The sequence below is a fragment of the Mytilus edulis genome, chromosome 6 (assembly GCF_963676685.1).
Source record: "Mytilus edulis chromosome 6, xbMytEdul2.2, whole genome shotgun sequence".
NCBI lineage: Eukaryota > Metazoa > Mollusca > Bivalvia > Mytilida > Mytilidae > Mytilus > Mytilus edulis.
Window position 1 is genome coordinate 74,986,914 of NC_092349.1, and position 20,003 is coordinate 75,006,916.

Genomic DNA, 20,003 nt, shown 5'->3' on the forward strand with positions numbered 1-20,003 from the left:
CTTTTAAATTATGCTGACTACATGAACTCTCTCAATAATTCAGTGTTTCAACGACCATATCTATTTTGAGACGCTTCTACTGTTAAAGCAACTGGTTTTGATTGTTAAGTGCGAAGTTTTAATGGGATTCTATCAGGTTATTTTATCAGTTTTTATTTCAAGGAGGATTTTTACAAGTTCGATGCCAATGAACAACCTTTGTCTTTTTTGTAAGATGTAAAAAACAAATAACTATTTAAAGACATATTTCTGACAGTGACATAAGGTACAGCAATATTTGAATGTATTTACTAAAATAAGTTCACCTTCTTAATCTTCAAATCTGTATCTGCATTTCAATTTGAAAGCTCCCCTACCCATATTTTTTTAAACAAATCGTCGCAGTAATTTGCTGTACATTTTCAAAAATTCTTAATCACATTTTCCCGACGACAGTTATCTTAAAAGTTTATATTTTCAGTACAATTATTTTTTTCTGTTTTGTTTGCATTATTGAGCATAATTTTTTGATATAAATAACATTTTGAATGATTTATGAATCAATTGGATTTTACAGTTAAATAACAAATCTGCGTCATAGCGATTAACATGTAGTGAAAGTTCCTGTTTTTAGAGCTGTTTGTGTATCCTTTGAAATATCCTGCCATAAAATTTGAACCGAAAAACAAAGTCTTGTATAGTAAAATCTCCCATATGGTGAATAACTCCTTACTTCTCCTGAAATTAGAATATATAGCACATATATATCTGTTTGTTTGATATCTTATGTATCTGTGTTGTTTAAGATCCGTTAAATATGATTTAGGACAAGGACTTTATTCATATTGTGAACAGAATTATAGATCAAGCAGGCACCCATACATTACGTGTTATATCTACTTAGAAGAGAGATAACATTTTTATGAAAGAGGTTTAAGTATCGAAGTAATTCATTGTATGATGACAAAGTCACCTGTTTTTACCAAAATTCATTAAAAAAAATGTGTGTTGCAAATAAAAAAAAAGTGCATACATAATGAATCTTAATACAGAAGTAATTTAAACACTTACCTGTAATTAAATATTCAGATCCTGTTGTAAGACGTACTCCACGTGAATTTTTCGGTGAACGTACTTTTATCATATTATTCACTTTGTTCTGTAATTTTACAAGAAAAAGAAGAACCAATAACAATAATTTAAAAAAAAATTTGATCACAATTCATCATCGACCTGCTAATAAATGGCGTATATTTTACAGACGTATTTGTATCTCAAAAGTTTAACCCATCTTGCATATTTGTTTTTACAACAAAGATGTTAATTCGACTTCTTTTTTGTAGTAGTGTTTAGTGTTCCGGATTTTCAATAGTTAGTTTTTCCTCACTTTCCATAGCTTCTCGTAAGATTTTACATTTCGCGTCTGTATATTTTGTGATGCCTTTCTTTCATTTATATGTGAGCTTGATATCAGTGATGGATATTTCGTCATTTATTTTCTAAAAGTTTATTTCTCCAAGTATATACATATATTAGGCTTTCTAAATTGCTTGATTGATACTGATTGAAAATCAATTAGTCACGCTCCACCGAGTTAGGCGATGATGGTCTAGTGAAATAACTTTTGTTTCAATGTTGTTAACAGTTTAATGGTGATTTATTGAATAATTATTGAAATCTAGAAATAGCTTATGTATAGTCATAGAAGAATGATTAGACGATTTAATATAAACAACTGCATGTCACTACGTCATTTACCGATGATCAATTCTATCTCCTTACCGAATAATAATAATATTATCACACTGTTAATTACCTTAAAATTGTCCTTCACTTCCACGTCAAATTCAACCCAACTGCTTTCAAGGGTCCTGCTGTTTTTAACAATTCCTCGTATTACTTAAAAGTAGAACAAAGGCAGACAATAACATTATTGGGTTCAAAAGGTTTCCAGTATGCAGACACAAAAATAGTGTAGTTAATTCAAACACTACCAATGATGCTTTCCGATAATACAGGTAATATCAAGAATAACTATTATTGCTTTTTATTCCCCGGTATGATTGTGAAACTAATGGGCAACGTTTCAAACCATTTGAATGATCAGACGAGTAGTCAGTTCCGTTGTCATTGACACATAAAATATCATTGATATGCTTGTCTTTAAAGTTTACTTTTTTTTAATAAACTGTTGAATTATTCGAGCTATTTAGATTTTTCTAACACCAAGTTTAGGCTTCCTGACCGTATTCGTCACAGATTCCTTGGATTATTAGTTTTAAAATGCCTGATATATTTGATTTGGGTTTATCACTGTTTAGATTTTAGCGTCACTGATGACTCTGATGTACATGAAGACGAAACGTGCAATGTGGTTGTCAAATTATAAGCCTGGGATCCTTGATGAAGGTAAACGAGTCTAAATAGAAAATTCCTAAAAATAAAAGCAAGGAGTATATGCTCAGGGTTTATGCCACGTCAGATATTTGAAAGAAAACATATATCAATATTTTCATTAGAATAACAAGATCCCTAATAAAGTCAATAATTAAATTCTTTAAACTTACCAAAAGCAGCCCGACAGAATGCCTCTTCCCTGAAAAGTATAAACATCTACATCCGTACGCCTCAGAAATGAAGTTAGTCAACATAAGACAACACAAAGTCACTCTGGCTGTCTTCATGGTTATTCTAAAAGACATACACAATGCTTTCTATTGGCCTGCACTGTACCATAATTGTATATATAAACCATGTTGTTAATACGATCGAACCCAGTTATCATAGTAAAACTACAAAAAGATCTTTGTGGATTTGTGGAATACAATAGGACGTGTATTTTGTAATAGAAAATTTTTTTTTTGTTATGTCAAAAACTACTGAACTCAACCTCAAATACTTATCTTTAACTATCTTTGTGATACAAATATTACATATGTCTTATATCTCCTTTAGTTCATATTTTCAAAGTAATATCATATAAACAATAAAAAAACATTAAGTATATATTTTCGGTAGACAGTGCGGGTATTAAAATAAATGCTTAAGCTTTAAGTATATGACAGCTTTTTTTTAAACATTAACGTTTTCGAACAGCGGTATACTACTGTTGCCTTTATTTACGTCAACGAAATACCGCATAAAAAATGAAAAATAAGTAATGTATTCTTAATTCAGCTCAGTAGTCAGTATTTCGGTACTGACATGATATAACAAACTTTACTAAAATTGTCCGTTTATAAATTTATAAATTATTAAGAAACTAAGGTTTCAACTCCCTCAGGCAAAGTTGGCTTTAGATGAATTTGGCTATTTATTTTAGGTATTTTTTTTTATATATAGCTCTTCAACGGTTTCGGTACTTATACATCTTCGGATTTCAAATGTTTGGCTTTGAGCGTTCCTGATGAAGGTAAATCCAGAAAAGCGCTTCGGACGCAAGAAACTAATAACGTGTTGTTTTCAATATTTTAATGTCATGTGATACTCTGTTTTATGTACTTCAATGACTAAGTTTTACTATGAAAACGTGGACATATCAAGGATAAGATAAGAACGTGAGTAGTGATAAATTTTGAAATTAGAAACAATTTAAACAACAAGATGTAACACATCTCATGTTTATTTAATATGGAAACACAAGTATAATAAAACAGTGAAAAAACCATTACTCGTACCTTATGTTATTGAATAAATGGGTGTGCCTTTGTCTGAATTAATAAATTATATATACATTTGTGAACAGGATTTTATAATAATAACGTAATATTAATCACTCTTTCAAAACCTTTATATGACAGAGTTGTAGTTGTTGCGTATAAATTAATTGTCCAAATCTAAAAAAAGATAAGTTTTGTTGTAATTTGTTGAGGGTTATTTACCTTATACTGTTTCTAATTAAATAAAACTCACTTAGTATATAATTTCTGCATCTATTTCCTTACAGAATATTTAGAAAATAAACATAGCTACATCAATATAATTTATGATGCACATTTTACAACGGGCTGGTAAATACATTATATTATCCATACTTCTTCATTACAAACTTAACATTTCTCAGTTCCAAGTTGACATTTCTCAATTCCAAATAGTATTTATTAAGGCGACAATAGCTTACCTATGCTTAAATATTGCATCTCGACAAGAATGAGGCAAATCAAAGTAACAAACAACAACTGAGGAAATTTCATGAATTCAGAATATACCTAAACCTAGTGCGTCGACAGGGTAAGTTTTTTCTGCTATCTATTTTGAGGTTCAAGTGACATTTCCCAGTTTCAAGTTGATATTTTTCTTACCAAGTTGCTGATGTTGCTATGTATCATTTAGAAATCAATATTTCTCAATTCCAAGTTGACATTACTTACCTCAAACTCGAAAATTAAAAAAAAAGTCGGCTTAAAAGAGAAAATTTTATCTTCGAACTGAAAAATATTATTTTGGCATTAAACAATGTCAATTTAAGGATGTACTTAGGTGAGGTTAGGTGAAAATTAATAAATTAAGAAGTTAAAATTAATACTATAAACTGGTAGAGCATCAATTGAGGATAAAAATAAGCTAAAAATATTGACAGGTCATGGACCTCCTTTTTGAGATATTTGAGATTTAAAATATGGCGGGAAAAGGCTGACTCGGACTTTTACCTTATATTTGCATTGATATTATTAGTTCTCAAAACAAAAGAAAGAAAATTAAGAATCTTCTAAAGTTTTGGTAAATGACCTTTCATGAGCTATTAAGTCTTATATGAAAAAATAAATAGGTGTTATGGGGCAAAATATTTTACATTGTATTGTATGGAAAAACACCAAGGAGTCCGAACATTTGACACAAATTCCAAAACCTCACCTAAGTACATCCTTAAGAGTTATAAATGTTATTTTGGTAATCAAAAATTATTAAACATATATATTTCATGAAATCTTGTATTATATTTCACTTGTAGCTTTAGGGGAAAAATATGTGTCATTACATATATATATATTGTAACTTTGCGCAACTGTTAGATATGGGTGAAGTTCTTACCTGTGCAAAAGTTTAAATCAATTTGACGACTTTCAAAGAGAACTTTATTTTTTTTTTATAGCAGACTTGCAAATTAACTTTGTTCTCATCAGCCCATACCTACAAAATGTTTTGTTTCGTTTTTTTTGCAGGACTGCTGCAGACCTGTCCTCTAACGAAGCAAATCTGTAATGGGGACATGTCAGGTGGACCAGACCAGACCTGTGGACAAGGTCAGGTGGACCAGTGAATTCCCATGTACAGGAAAGCTAGACCAGACGTGACCTGTGGAAGGTCTGCTTGACTAGACTAGACATGTGAACAAGTCTGCTGTAAACCTGTCATGTGGAGAAATTTACAGACCACTCATGACAGTCATGGCAACTGAACTACTTTTTAAACGGATCTTTGTTTGTACTGATCGACATTTCTGTTCTGGACCGTCATAAATCCTGTCTCAAGTTACTAGTAACTTACAGTCATAAAGACTGGTCATCAAGTTAACTATCTATACATGTGAGGTCTGTATCCATCGATACTTTCCCCCGCCTTCTTATTGTAAGATAATACTGAAACTCATTCTAAATGCACTGGTGATTTCTAAATATCTGATAACTATTTTTTTTCGTATATACTTCAACCATGCTACTTACGCAATTTCATAAGTCGATTCGATTCCATTGACTGAATATAAGGAAAAGAGAGCTATGCATTTTAAAGTCATCCACTCCGAAGCTAAACGATGTAGGTCCAATAAATCAGCTTTTGAGCTTCAATTATAGGTAATATATTTTTTTTGGCTCAAAACACAAATCAAATTGTTTAATCGATTAATTAATGCCGTGTTGCATGTCTTGTGTGTTACATGCTATACTTTATTAAATTGATTGATACACGCCTCAATACTTAGGAAATGTCTTAAATATAAGAAAATATTGACATATATTAATCTACAATTTTGGTATAGCCATCCAGTAACCTACAGAAGAGGGGCGAAATATACCAGAGTTTTAGTCAAACTGACAACCCATCGACTAAAAGAGAAAAAAGACAAACAGACAAATTACAATAAACAAAACACAACAATCTGTACCCACATCTTAGAAAATGTAGACAGACGTTAATAAAAAAGGGACGAAAGATACCAAAGGGACAGTCAAACTCATAAATCTAAAACAAACTGACAACGCCATGGCTAAAAATGAAAAAAGACAAACAGAAAAACAATAGTACACATGACACAACATAGAAAACTAAAGAATAAACAACACGAACCCCACCAAAAACTAGGGGTGATCTCAGGTGCTCCGGAAGGGTAAGCAGATCCTGCTCCACATGTGGCACCCGTCGTGTTGCTTATGTGATTACAAATCCGGTAAATAGTCTAATTCGGTAGGTCACATTCATGAAGGGGAAGGGGATTGTAGTTACGACGTAAGGAACATATCCGATATCATTTGTGAAACGGTTCTTCCATAACGGTCAACCAACTCGTGATGGCGTCCGTAAAATTTACAAAGGGATGATTTCAACTTCACCATTTGGAACTCTTGGTTTAATAGCTTCCTTGTGAGCAGTAACCCTCTATCAAGAAAATCATGATAGGAAATGCAAGCACGGGAATATCGTATCAATTGGGAGATATATACCCCGTATTCAGGTGCTGCTGGAATGTTGCTACTTAGAAATGGAAAGTTCACAATTGGAAAGCTGAAATCATCTCTTTTGTCGTAAAGTTTTGTTTTCAACCGACCCTCATTGTCAATTTCTAGATGTAAGTCAAGATATGAAGCCGACTTAACTGTATCTGTAGTATCCTTTATCTCCAATTCGATGGGATAGATGCGTTCCACATAGTCACCAAATTTTGAATTGTTTAGTGAAAGAACGTCATTTATATAGCGGAAAGTAGAGTTAAAGGATATTGCTAACTTCTTATCTTTCTTCCTAAGAAGTTCCTGCATGAAGTCAGCCTCATAATAATAAAGAAACAAGTCGGCAAGTAGAGGGGCACAATTTGTTCCCATTGGGATGCCGACAGTCTGTTGAAAAACACGTCCTCCGAACGTTACAAATATGTTGTCAATCAAGAAATCCAGCATCTTGATAATATCGGTTTCAGAGAATTTTTTGTTTGAATCAGAGTGATTCTTTACAAAGTATGATTTATCCCTCCTTAAGACAAGATACTTGTATCTACGTTGGTCATTCTTTTTTATGAAGCAAAGTAATACCAACTCTTTCAATTTGTCTTTTAGTTTGGAATGTGGAATACTAATAATAAGTTACATCTGATAACTGTTTTAATGTCAGCCTTTATCGTATTGCTCATTCGTGAAAATAATGCATTTTGTTTTCATATTCGAGGCCTTAAACGCAAAATGTTAATGGTTAATTCCTAAAACATGTCTATGGGAAACCGCTCGCCTACACGATTTCAGCAAAGTTTTACTTTTATTCTAATGAAAACACACTCGGAAGCCGCCGCAGCATTCATATCGTACTAACATATCTACAAAGAAAAACAAAGAAACATAATTTGTTCATACCTATAAAACAATATCTACATAAAAGATCTGCAAAAAAACCAACCTGTATTGCTTTTACAATAAATATAAACATAATACCAAAATATTTAACATTGGTAGGAGGGAGTGGAAATTTTATCTCACTAAGATTGAACTTCGATTGGGTAAAGCGTATTTAAATTTAAACTTTTATCGGGAATGACTAGTCTGTTCTATCAAATCAAGAAGCTTTAGGTTCTGAACTAGGTTAAGGTGACTTATTGTTGAGCTAACATTCCCGACCGAGTTTCAGTGGAAAAACATTGTCAATAGTGCTATCAACCGAATTGAAAGACTTCAAAGGAAGAGCGAATTCGAAGGGACAAGAATTTTGTCAAATTGTTAAGATTGTATGAAAGCAATAACTTTGATTTCCTGTAGCAGTATACACAATATAGTGGCAGACTTTTAACCGCAAAACATATAGCTTAACACTGGACTACTAGCGGAAAGGAGTAAGTTCGGTAAGTGCCATATTTGGCCCCAATTATAAAGTTCATGATTACAAGACAATAATTGTTTTAAGTTGCCTTAAAGACATGTGAATAAGTTAAACAGAGCTGTTTTTGTCAAAGTTTAATTCTAACACAACGATTTTTACATTCCAAAACGGTCAAGATAAGGGATTTTGGTGAAATTGACAAAATCAGCGGGATTTCAACCAAATAAAGGACCAGGAAACATAGAGCGCAGGCGTCGACAAGCTTAATATTCAAATAAGACATGTTAAATGTCTTCACAAACATTATTTTAAAAGATCTTTGTTGTCGACGTATGCGCTCTATGTTTCCTGTCAAATAATCTTTGGAAATTTACCCATTTTCATTGTTTTTTCGTGAAAAATCAATATGAGTACAACTTATGACGTCATAATGAAACGCAGAAACGTAAAATTTTAAACAAAATGGCTTATATCCTATCTAGTCAATGTATTAGCTATAATTTATCGTGATATTGGTCAATAAATCCGAATTTGAAATTTACGCTAAAAAAGTGGGCCATTTTAGGACCTTATCGAACATACTCCTTTCAAACTGTGTGGACACTTTGTTCTAGATATACTCTGAGACTACTATAACACAGAGATTGGTCACTCTCTGTACTGGCCAGTCAAATCGTATTTTCACGATGTCCACGGATGCGCGCGCATTCGTACTGATTAGACAAGAAGGACGATCAGCCATTGTTTACAAGCGTGGTGCAAAATAATAACAAATGTGGCTTATTAAGGCGTTTTTTATATCAGTAAGTATAATAATAAGATTAAAAATGTTAATTATTGTTTGATTATGTTCACATTAGCCTTGTTTAGTATATTTATAAGCGTAAATTTACAAATGAAACATTGAAAATTTACCGCGTTTGACTTTTCAGTTCGTTAGACCGACTCGAGTTATTTTGTAAATAGGTTAAATTCAGAGGAACAGTTGGTTTTCTAGATAGTATTAAAACTTTCTTTCATATTTTTTCTTTACACTGATGTATACTTTGTCATAATTTGATATACCAGCAAACTGCTATTAATCCCTTTTTGTGGGGAGATTTACCACATGAAGGTTTTCAAAATGGCCGATGTAAATTTTGAGTCAATTTCTGCTGTGCTAGGGTATAATTCAGTTGAATAATTTGTTTTCCCAAATGGCATTAAAACATTCCCTTGTATTTCTTCTTTCTACTAATGTTTACTTTGTCATAATTTGATATACCAGCATACTGCTATTAACCCCTTTTTGTGTGTGTGTGGGGGGGGGGGGGGGGTCCCCATGATGAAGACTCCCAAATGAAAAATGTCAATTTCTGTTGTGCTAGGGTATAATTCAGTTGAATAATTTGTTTTCCCAAATGGCATTAAAACATTCCCTTGTATTCTTCTTTCTACTAATGTTTACTTTGTCATAATTTGATATACCAGCATACTGCTATTAACCCCTTTTTGTGTGTTTGTGTGTGGGGGGGGGGGTCCCCATGATGAAGACTCCCAAATAGAAATTTGAAAAAGGTAAGTTTGTCCACATTTTAAACAAATCCATCAATTTACCATGGCTATTAGTTTGTTTAAGTAAAGTTGCAGACCCTATTCTGAGTATTCATTTATCATGTTTATAGTCTAGAAGCATAAGTAAGTTTTCAATGTTACTGATTATAACTTTATTTATTGCAGAAATGCCTCTCCGAAAGAAATCCCGTTTGGGACGACCTAAAAAGAACAGCCATCAGAAAAAAGAACCGAAGCATAAAAATGGTAAGTTTATTTTTCAACATGATAACATTTAAATATTTGCTGACTTTGAATACCAATGAAGAAGGTTTACTGTAATATCCATTACTTTATACATATGTCACTGAGTTCATTGCATGTCTAATGCTGAAGAAAAATGCTTCATTCCCTTTGTCGTTTAGGTGAACCCCATCTCTAAGGTGGTTATGTCTGAAACACTTTTGGTTCCAAAATTTAATGCCTGCTGTCTGTGGTGTTTTCTCTGACAAATGTTTATTTATCTTTGTCCTTTTGTTGTCATATTGTGAAACTGACATATTTCTTGGTCTAAGTCTTATAATAACAGAACCTATTATGACCTGTGATACTCCTTGTTGTTGAATTTCAACAGCTAATTCAATCAGGTTTTCTGCTATGTCCTTTACACTGGCTTCTGGTGTTATATCATTTCCACCAACCTGTATAAATACTACATGGGGTCGAAATCTTCTAATGACGTGCATGTCCATTCTTTTAAGTAATTCTGTGGTTCGACCTCCTTTTCCATGAATGTAGGATTGATGACCTGACAAAAAATCTGAAGATGTGTCTTTCATCCACTGATTGAGATCCCTTACTAGACTATGACCAAATACTAACACTCTCTCTGACATTTTTAAACTTAGTGTTTTCAGGGTCAAATTGATAATGTGAATTAGTTTAAATTCATTCTCTTTTATAGTGTTGGTGAACTGTGTTAAGCACTGGCAGCATAATCAATAAGTGGTGTTCACATATAATTAATTATATAGATTAATTATCCATATTATTTAACCAGTTAAAGAAAATAATATTATTTATAGACATTCAGAATGATTAAGTGATTAATTATATAAAAATAAAAGGTTTTCTGTTTAATTAAAACTATACAGCCTAGTACCTTTCAAAGCCAATAAAAACATGTTTGACCTCAATACTTTTTAATTATAATTAATAAATAATAGTTTCAGTCTGTTGGATAAATTTATGAATGGATACAAAAAAAATCCACAATACCTGCAAAGGAAGCCACCATAAAACCCAAATTAGATTTATTTAATAAAAATTACTTTAACTAGTTTAGATTAGATAACTTCTTTGCTTGACAGATTTTCAAATTTTAAAGGATGGGAAGAAATATTTGAATACATATATGTATGATTCTGATGGTGAATTAAATGATAACTACATGTACCTTAACTATTTACATGAATAATTAAATGATTTTGATGAATAGGCCTATACATATATATATAGGATGAAATTATTAACAGCCAAGCATGTAGTTTTATTTTGATTCAGAAATTTAATTGTGAGAGATTAACACACACATAAATATAACTACAAGAACTTACAGATACGGTCAAAATGTACTGTATGCTTAATATACTAATTCAGCTAAATATGCAGAAAATAGTAGATATACAGGATTGCATATGCCATGTAAAAAAGTGATATAAAAATTTTTTTTCATCTTTATTTCAGTAGGTCCATGTATAGAAACAGAGAGATCCAAAGACGCATTGTTTCCCTGCGAAGACAGTTCACTTATTGTAGAGTTTCCAGATACTGAAATCCATTTTATTGATGGTAAGATTTTAGTCAAATTTTATGATTTTTTTGTGCAATAATGCATTATGTACCATGATGGACATATTGGATTTGGTTATCATTATGTACATGTATACCCCCCACAAAGGAAGTTTGTTCAATTATATATGAATCAGCCTGTCCATATGTCTGTCGGTCGGTCCATATAGGGAAAACAAATGATATTTATTTTAGGCCCTATGTGGAATGTGATTACTTGAGGCATTCTGTTTCAGGTCTTGTTAAATTTTTGATGAAGGTACAGTTATGAGCCATCTTATAAGGATTTTGACCCCAATTTCATGGTTTTTGTCGAGCCTGTTACTTTTTTTGCAGAAAGCTCGACATAGGGATAGTGATCCTACGGCGACGGTTCAGTGACCACTTGAAAAAAAAGTTAAAAATTTTTTTGTAATGTTGAATTCTCTCTGATTATAGTAATAGGATAACTATATTTGGTATGTGCGTACCTAGCAAGGTCCTCGTGGCAGTCAGACAGTTTTCACTTGACGTCAACCTGATTTCATGGATCAGCGAACAAGGTTAAGTTCGGGTGGTCAAGTCCATATCTCAGATATTGTAAGCAATAGGGCAAATTGGAAAGTCTGTAATGTGTACATGTCCAATTGGCAGGTGTCATATAACCTTGACCTCAGTTTCATGGTTCAGTGGTTAAATTAAAGTTTGTGAATTTTTGTCTTTTTATCTAATACTTTATGCCATAGGTGAACTATATTTGGTGTATGGAAATATTTTATGATCTATATGTCAGTTGCGCAGGTTTTATTTGACCTTGATCTCATGTTCACGATTCATTGCTCAGTGTTAAGTTTTTGTGTTTTGGTCTATTTTTCATAAACTATAAGTAATTGGTCAACTATATTTGTTGTTTGGAGGCATTGTTAGCTGTAAATGTCTGCCAGGCATGTTTAATCTGACCTTGACCTGATTTTCAGGGTTCATGCGCCTTTGTTTAGTTATCTCTTGGTTAATGTTAAGTTTATGTGACAGTTGTAATAAAGCTTTATACTTAGGACTGTCAACATGATATCAATGGTTAGTAAAGAAGGCGAGACATTTCAGCATGATCACTCTTGTTTTAAATATGAAAATGACACTTTTCTTTTTCATTCTTATTCAAAATTTATTCATAGGAAATGGTTTTCATATAAAAAGAAAAAGGAATATGTGGTACTTTAAATGAAATGCTAACTCAAAAATTGTGAAATGCAAACCAATGTGAATTTGCTCAATGCATACGTGATAGTAAGAGTAACATGCAAACAAAGTAAAGAAACAGGCCGTACGGTGACCTATAGTTGTTGATTTCTGTGTAATTTTGATATCTTGTGGAGAATTGTCTCATTGGCAATCATACCACATCTTCTTTTTTATAATTAATCACTCAAAATGAAACAATCCACACCATTTTCGGAGACAACAAGTGAAAAAGAAAGAATAATCATTTTAAAACATATTCAATTCCACGACATCAAGTAGTTTTTTTATTTTATTTTTCAATCTGAAGTTGGTACAAACGCTATAGTTGATACGGTGTAGTTGCTTATTAAAAGTCAAACTTCGCAAGAATCCTCACAGACAAGCCTGATAATGCCAGAGGAAAAACTTCAATTCTAAAAGCATAAATTTATGACTTGGATAACAGGTTGTCAAATTGACAATCATACCACATCTTATATCAATGTGTAGGGTACTATTGATAAGGCTTGCAAGCACCAACTCAAACTACCGGTTAACCGGTTAATCGGTCGAACGATTATCCGAGTAACCGGTTAGGCAAAAGTGTACAATTTGACAACACTAGTTCAAACACATGTTCTTGTTTTAATTTTTTTTCTTTTTTTTTTTAGACAAAGACGAACAGTTCTGGGAAATTCCTAATTTTCATGATGATACAGTTACAAGACAAGACAACATGACCGAAATGGTTGACAGTGATGGTATACTTGGGAATGAGTTTTATGTTGTTTTGGACCATATACACCGTTACCAAGCAGACATCAATTTAGATGAATTTGTACTTCAGAAATCAAAAGAAAGGTTCTACATGCTTAAAAATGACTGTCAGCAAAATTTGAATGTGTACAGAACTTTTGAAATGGTAAAAATGTCACAGTATTTAAGGTATATTGAGTTGTATGATACAGATAAACCAACAGTGAAGACGTGCATCACAATTGATGACAATTTTCAAGCTAACATAGTTGTTCATGGAGTACAGTTACCAAAAAGTCATGTTATATGGAACACACCTGGCCTACCAATCAAGTATTTAAAAAAACATCATGTTCAGAAGCTGCTCACAGCTGCATCATGCTACCAAGTTTGCATTGGAAACCCAGAATCAGAATTCCAGAACAATTTGCCCATTGGTTACTATGGTAATAAACCTTCTTCAACTTCTGCAGGCTTTAGAGAAGATGATTTAGGTGCATATCGCAAAGACTTCCACTACAACAGTACAATAAGGTCAAGTTACTGCACTCTGTTGTCAGACGTACAAAGATGTAAGAGATGCCAAGCCTACCGTAAGAATCTTCACAAAAAAAGAATCGTCTGAAAACAAAAGTTCCAACACCAGAAAAGAATTGGTTGTCATCACATAAGGGAAATAAAGTTATGACAGAGAGTGAAAAGCTGACCAAATTGAAACAACTAACAGCTCTATCAACAGACTTGAAGACAAGGGTTAAAAACTTAGAGAAGAAATTACAGCATGCTATACAAGTAAATGGACTAAGTCTGTTGGATTCAGATAGTAAGGACTTCTCAACACTGATGAAAAACCAAAGTGAAGAAATAAAAAGGCAATATCCAGATGACAGTAGCTACCAGCGTCTATTCTGGGAGCAGCAAATAAAATTCAACCGATTGAAAGACAAAAAAGGTATGAGATGGCACCCAATGATGATAAAATGGTGTCTTTATCTGAAGAGCAAGTCGGCCTCAACCTATGATGCTTTGCGACACTCGGGGTTTATTAATTTGCCAAGTGAGAGACTACTTTATGATTACAGTCACGTTATAAAGCCAGGCGTTGGTTACAATCCAAATGTTATGGAGGCGTTAGCAACCGAGATCAAACAGAAGAACCTGACTGAGGAGTGGCAGCAGTATGTTGGCATCCTGCATGACGAAATTCGTATCAAAGAAGACCTTGTTTATGATAAGCATTCTGGAGAGCTGATAGGTTTCGTGAACTTGGACCAGACCGGTAATTCGATACAAAACATTGAACAGTCACTAAAAGAAGAAGCACCTAAAATGGCCAAAAATGTTCTGGTGATAATGGTCCGTGGTATTGCGAATAACCTGAAATTTCCCTTGGCCCATTTCGCTACAACAGGGATAACAGCAGACCAACTATTTACCATTTTGTGGGAAGCAGTTGAAATTTTAGAACTCGATGCAGGACTGAAAGTCTTATTTATAACATCAGATGGAGCATCACCAAACAGAAGATTTATCCGTCTCCATGCCAATAACCAAAACGGCATTGTTTACAGATCTCTAAACCGATATGCAGATGACGGACGACACATCTATTTCATTAGTGATGCTCCACACTTTCTAAAGACAGCCAGGAACTGCATGAGCAACTCATTTTCTCACAAGAAATCCAGAAATTTGTGGAAAAATAATAAAAACATTTCTTGGATGCACATTGTTAACCTTTTCAAGGACCATTGCTCCGGGGGATTACGGTTGTGTCCAAAGTTGACAAAAAACCATATTGACATTTCATCTTTTGGGTGCATGAAAGTGTCCCTAGCAGCACAAGTTTTGAGTTCAACAGTTGCTAATGCTTTGGAATTGGTGTACGGTCCAGATACAAGTGAAACAGTCTGCTTTATCAGACACATGAACAAATTCTTTGATTGTTTGAACACCAGGAGTTTGTATGAAGCCAGAAACACAAGGAACAATAATGTAGCACCATACACTTCAGAAGATGACGAAAGATTACAGTACCTGTTAAACGATTTCTTACAATACTTTAGTGAGTGGAAAGCAAATAATGTAGCCGGACAAGTAGTACAGAATGGACTGATCAGTTTCTGATAGGCTGGTTGGTTCTTTGGATTTTCTTGTGTAAAGTGTGGCTCTTTGTTTTATTAGCTCTTTAAAGATGCGGTCTTGTAGCAATGCAACAAATGGTTTAATAGGCATGCTGTCATCTATTTCATTAGAGTTAATTTCAGTGGTCAGTAGATTAAAAAGAAGAGTTTGGATGCTGTCTAGGCAAGTCATGTTATAATAACTGCTGAATAGCTGTTCATTAACTGTTAAGTCACTATTTGATGAACCTTCTGATGAACTTATAACCCCTTTAAAAGATGGACTTAATGCACTTAGGATTGAGTCACTTAGCTCTTGCTTGTCTTTTAAAATTGTAGCAAGTTTTATAATGTTTTTGCCTTTAATAGATGATGAACTATTGCGAAATGGGCAGCTGATGATTGATTCTATGGCACTTGTGAAAGAGTCGGACAGTATCTTGTCGAATTCTTGGTCACTTAATGAGAATTTAGTCTGAGTTGGGGTTGAGTGGCTAGTCTTGCTTATTCTGCATTCACTAACTGAAAGAAAATAAAAATACCGTTATTAATGTATACATTTTCATTAGACATTTATCATTTCAGAGACTAATAAGGTTTGAGAATTTACTGGATTTGTTTATGTTTGTTCCGTTTCAAACAGTGCTTTATGCGCGGATAAATTCCAGGGATTCAAATGACCAACTAACATCTCCTTTTCAGAAGTCTGTTTTAATTGTACGTTTGCATTTAGTATTTAAATTTGTACATAATCTGTATGTATTGTATATTAGTTTGTCTGATTCATTGTATTTAGATTTGTACATAATTATTCAATGGTGAAAAATAAAGTTTTCTTTTATTTTTAAACTCATTTAATGTCTTAGTTATACATAAAAATAATGTAAGGATTGGGCCGAGGCACAAAAGTTCATTTGGAATGGTTTAATGACCACTATACGCAATAGGTATTCTATATTTGGTGTATGGAAGGATTGTAAGGTGTACATGTCCAACTTGCAGGTGTGATCTAACCTTGACCTCATTTTCAATGTTCTGTAGTAAAAGTTTTTTTGTTTTGGCCGTTTTTTATACAACTGTATTCGATGGTTTTGCTTACAAAAGTGGCAATGGCTGGAGCACCATGAGCGATATAATTACATACTATACTTAAAACAATAATCTGTATTTAATACTGTTAATTTCATAACCATAAGGACTTTGTAATGAAACACAAATGTTTCTTGTCTATGCGGTTAAAACATTAGATGTGGTGTATTTGCCAATGAGTCAACTCGTCACATGAGACACAGACATTAACAACTATAGGCCCCCTTACAGCCTTCAACATTGAGCAAAGTATAGTTGGTATGGTTCAATATTTAGATGTTTCAGTTTGCACAGTAATTAATTGTTTTATGGAATCTCTTCTGATTCGTCAGGAAACCTGGAGCTGCATTTTTTTTAAAGGAAATTACTACATTTGGTACACAAAAACTACAAGTCACAAAAGAAAAGTAAAGACCGGCCAAATGAAAAAAAGAATAATTCTCTTAGATTAAAATACACATGTAAATGGAAAGTAAGTTTCATGAGACAATGCACTTTTCAACTATGAGTATATTTAGAATGGTATGTTACAAAATTTGTGTAAAACCGCAACCTAATCCACATGGTCTAGCTAATTTTCGCTTACTGAAATGCCAGAAATATTTGCCACTGACGGTCAGTTATTGATTATTTGTCAGAAAATGTGGTGTAATTCCCAATGAGACAACTCTTCACAAGAGACCTAACGACTCAGAAATTAACATTTAGGTCACCCTACGGCCTTCAACAATGATCAAAGCATATTTAGATGCTTTTTTTTAAAAGTGATTATTTGTTTTATTTCATCATAGTAAAATTTTCTGCATTTGGAATATCTCTTATTCGTCCAGAAACCTGGAGCTGCTCTTTTTTTAAAATAATATAAGTTCATTTTGGTACACAAACGAAAAAATAAGGACCTGTCAAATGGAGAAAAGAAATAATTCTCTAGACTTAAACATATATATATACACACATTTAAATGGGAAGATAGTTACTTGAGATAATTCACTTTTCAACTATGAGTATATTTAGAAAGGTGTTAGTCATAAAACTTCTGTCAAAACGTAACCTATCCCACCCGATGTAGCTAATTTTCGGTTACCCAATGCCAGAAATATTTGCCACTGACAGTCAGCTATTGATTATTGGGCAGTACTCGACTATAAAAATATTTATTTTCTATCATAATTTAATTCTAGTTCAGAAGTATTTTAATTTCTCGTTATGTATATACAAGTCAGGACGATTTTCCCGATGGATTTTTTTTACAATGGTAATTTTTAATTTTTCGATGTGAGCCATAGCTCCGTATTGAAGCCGAGACGGGACTTAGTGTAAGCGGGATCCGGGATCGGAACCCCCAATGAGACCCCCCTGTATTCTGTGGCGGGTCGAATTGATAATCATAATAATCTCGGGAATCCTCTCAAGTTCCTATATACAAGGTGATAGGACGTTCCGTTGGAATAAAGGTTCATGTGGACCCTATGGCTAAAATGGCCATATTTTCACCTCAAAATTTACTCTGAGTACAGGCAAAGTTTTAAGGCATAGCGTGAAAAAGTTACCTATTCCAACGGAACGTCCTATCAACTTGTATATAGGAACCTTTAAAGTTGGTCTAATTGGGATCTAAGCGTGACGCGGAATTGCCGATTTTTCGTAAGCGAGAAACGTGAAAGTCAAATTATTGAGTCGTGAAAACGGGAAATGGTCTTGCGGGACCCGGGAAATGACAAAAAATGAGAATTGCTTACGTACATAGTGTAAGCGGGATACGGGCATCTGAAAAAAAACAGTAAGCGGGATACGGGCATCTGAAAAAAAAAACAGTAAGCGGGATCCGGGATTGGAATCCCCAATGAGACCCCTTAAAAATATGTGAAAGGTCGGGAAAAACTCTCTTTTGACACTTAGGTATTGCACTGTTGCATTAAACACAAATCAAAACGCAAACAATATGGGACAAGATAACATTTTAACCTACACAATATATGAATAAGGTATACACTTTTGAAATATACAAAAAAAAAAGTGCTAGAAATATTTGCCACTGACAGTCAGCTATTGATTATTGGGCAGTACTCAACTATAAAAATAATTATTTTCCATCTTAATTTAATTCTAGTTCAGAAGTATTTCAATTTCTCGTTATGTATATACAAGTCAGGACGATTTTCCCGATGGATTTTTTTTACCATGGTAATTTTTAATTTTCGATGTGAGCCATAGCTCCGCATTGAAACTGAGACGGTAACCTATAATTAAACTACAATGAGGCATACCCATTTTCTTATTTTCATATCATATCACAAAGCTTCGTTGGTTTGAGACAATAGGTTGTTTTAACACAATTCGTTGGAGATGTGGTATTGAACACAAAATTTGAGGAAAACAGTTTAGAATATTTATATTTCATAGTATACTCTGCACTTAACTTTCTTGGGCTAAATACGTTGAGAAGGGTATGAAAAAAAAATGTTTAGAATACATACCTTTAATGCTGCTTAGGCTGTGCTTTGTTCTTAAGTGGCCACGGAATCCAGAAACTGAAAAATAGGTTTTGTCACAATCGGAGCACTGATATAAAGCTTGACGTTCAGTGTTATTTGCACTAGCAGTTGTTGCTTCTTTTTGGGGTTTTGCGGTTTTTGCAGGCGGGACGTAGTCATCTTCAGATTCAATATCTGATGCGGTAAAATCCCCAAGTAAAAGATCAAGATTGAGATCACTGTCATCCCAAGATAAGAAGTCACTTTTAGAGGACATTGTGAAGTGAAAAGGGTGACTACTACTACTAAATAGAATTTAATGGCGACTACCCTTGCGGGTATTGCGCCAGATTACCTTATATAAAAACATTTCAAGTAAATGTTTTAAATTTTTTTTTTTTCATTATTTAGGTGTTAGCCTATATTATGTATTCATATTATAGAAATTTTGTGAGTTTTTTTTTTCCCCCTTAAATTTAATTAATCTTGTTATTTAAATCTGAGCTATAGTGTGTATTTTAATTATCTTGATTATCTATTGGTTAATTTTTATCACGAAGAAAAATATATGTGAGCTTATTATTCCATTATTTGTAACTTAACCTTCTTTGTTTATAAGTATTAATTGATTTGGTAGGTAGGTGTGTTTGTTTTTTAAACATGAAAACTGTAAATACTTGTATCATATACTTTTGAATAGACATATCTGACTTTTACAAATATGCAAATCGTCTGGGGCGTAGCTCCATATACGCTGTCACGCCATGGCGTGCACATCGCGGGGTCTAAAAAAATAATTTTAATACGCCGAAAAATTTAAAAAAATACAAACGAGTAAAAAATATTAAATCTAACTTAACCAAGCAAAGTAGAAAACAATACAGTATAACTATTTTAATAACGTCACAATAATATTTCCGTCTGTAAAATCAACCCTGACCGAAATCGTTTTTAATTTTTTTGCGAGAATTTTCTTCTG

The 20,003-nt window shown here is 33.2% G+C and overlaps 2 protein-coding genes and 1 long non-coding RNA gene across 3 annotated transcripts in view; 1 reads left to right on the forward strand and 2 right to left on the reverse strand.

The window, feature by feature from the left end:
* Positions 1-272: 272 nt before the first annotated feature.
* On the reverse strand, positions 273-3,734 carry LOC139528444 (uncharacterized). The gene is made up of 5 exons (XM_071324418.1): positions 3,657-3,734; positions 2,547-2,670; positions 1,796-1,878; positions 1,051-1,138; positions 273-717 (listed from the first exon to the last, which is right to left on the reverse strand). Exons 2-5 carry the CDS (start codon positions 2,590-2,592, stop codon positions 584-586), a joined length of 351 nt encoding a protein of 116 aa, XP_071180519.1. The 5' UTR covers positions 2,593-2,670; positions 3,657-3,734; the 3' UTR covers positions 273-583.
* A 3,536-nt stretch (positions 3,735-7,270) lies between these two features.
* LOC139526809 (uncharacterized) overlaps positions 7,271-20,003 on the reverse strand; it is a 32,941-nt gene continuing 20,208 nt past the window's right edge. The window contains exon 2 of the long non-coding RNA XR_011665185.1: positions 7,271-7,501. This is a non-coding gene — a long non-coding RNA (uncharacterized lncRNA). The remainder of the gene's footprint in view (positions 7,502-20,003) is intronic.
* LOC139528968 (uncharacterized) lies at positions 13,969-15,465 on the forward strand. Its single transcript, XM_071325213.1, has one exon. It carries the CDS (start codon positions 14,023-14,025, stop codon positions 15,463-15,465), a length of 1,443 nt encoding a protein of 480 aa, XP_071181314.1. The 5' UTR covers positions 13,969-14,022.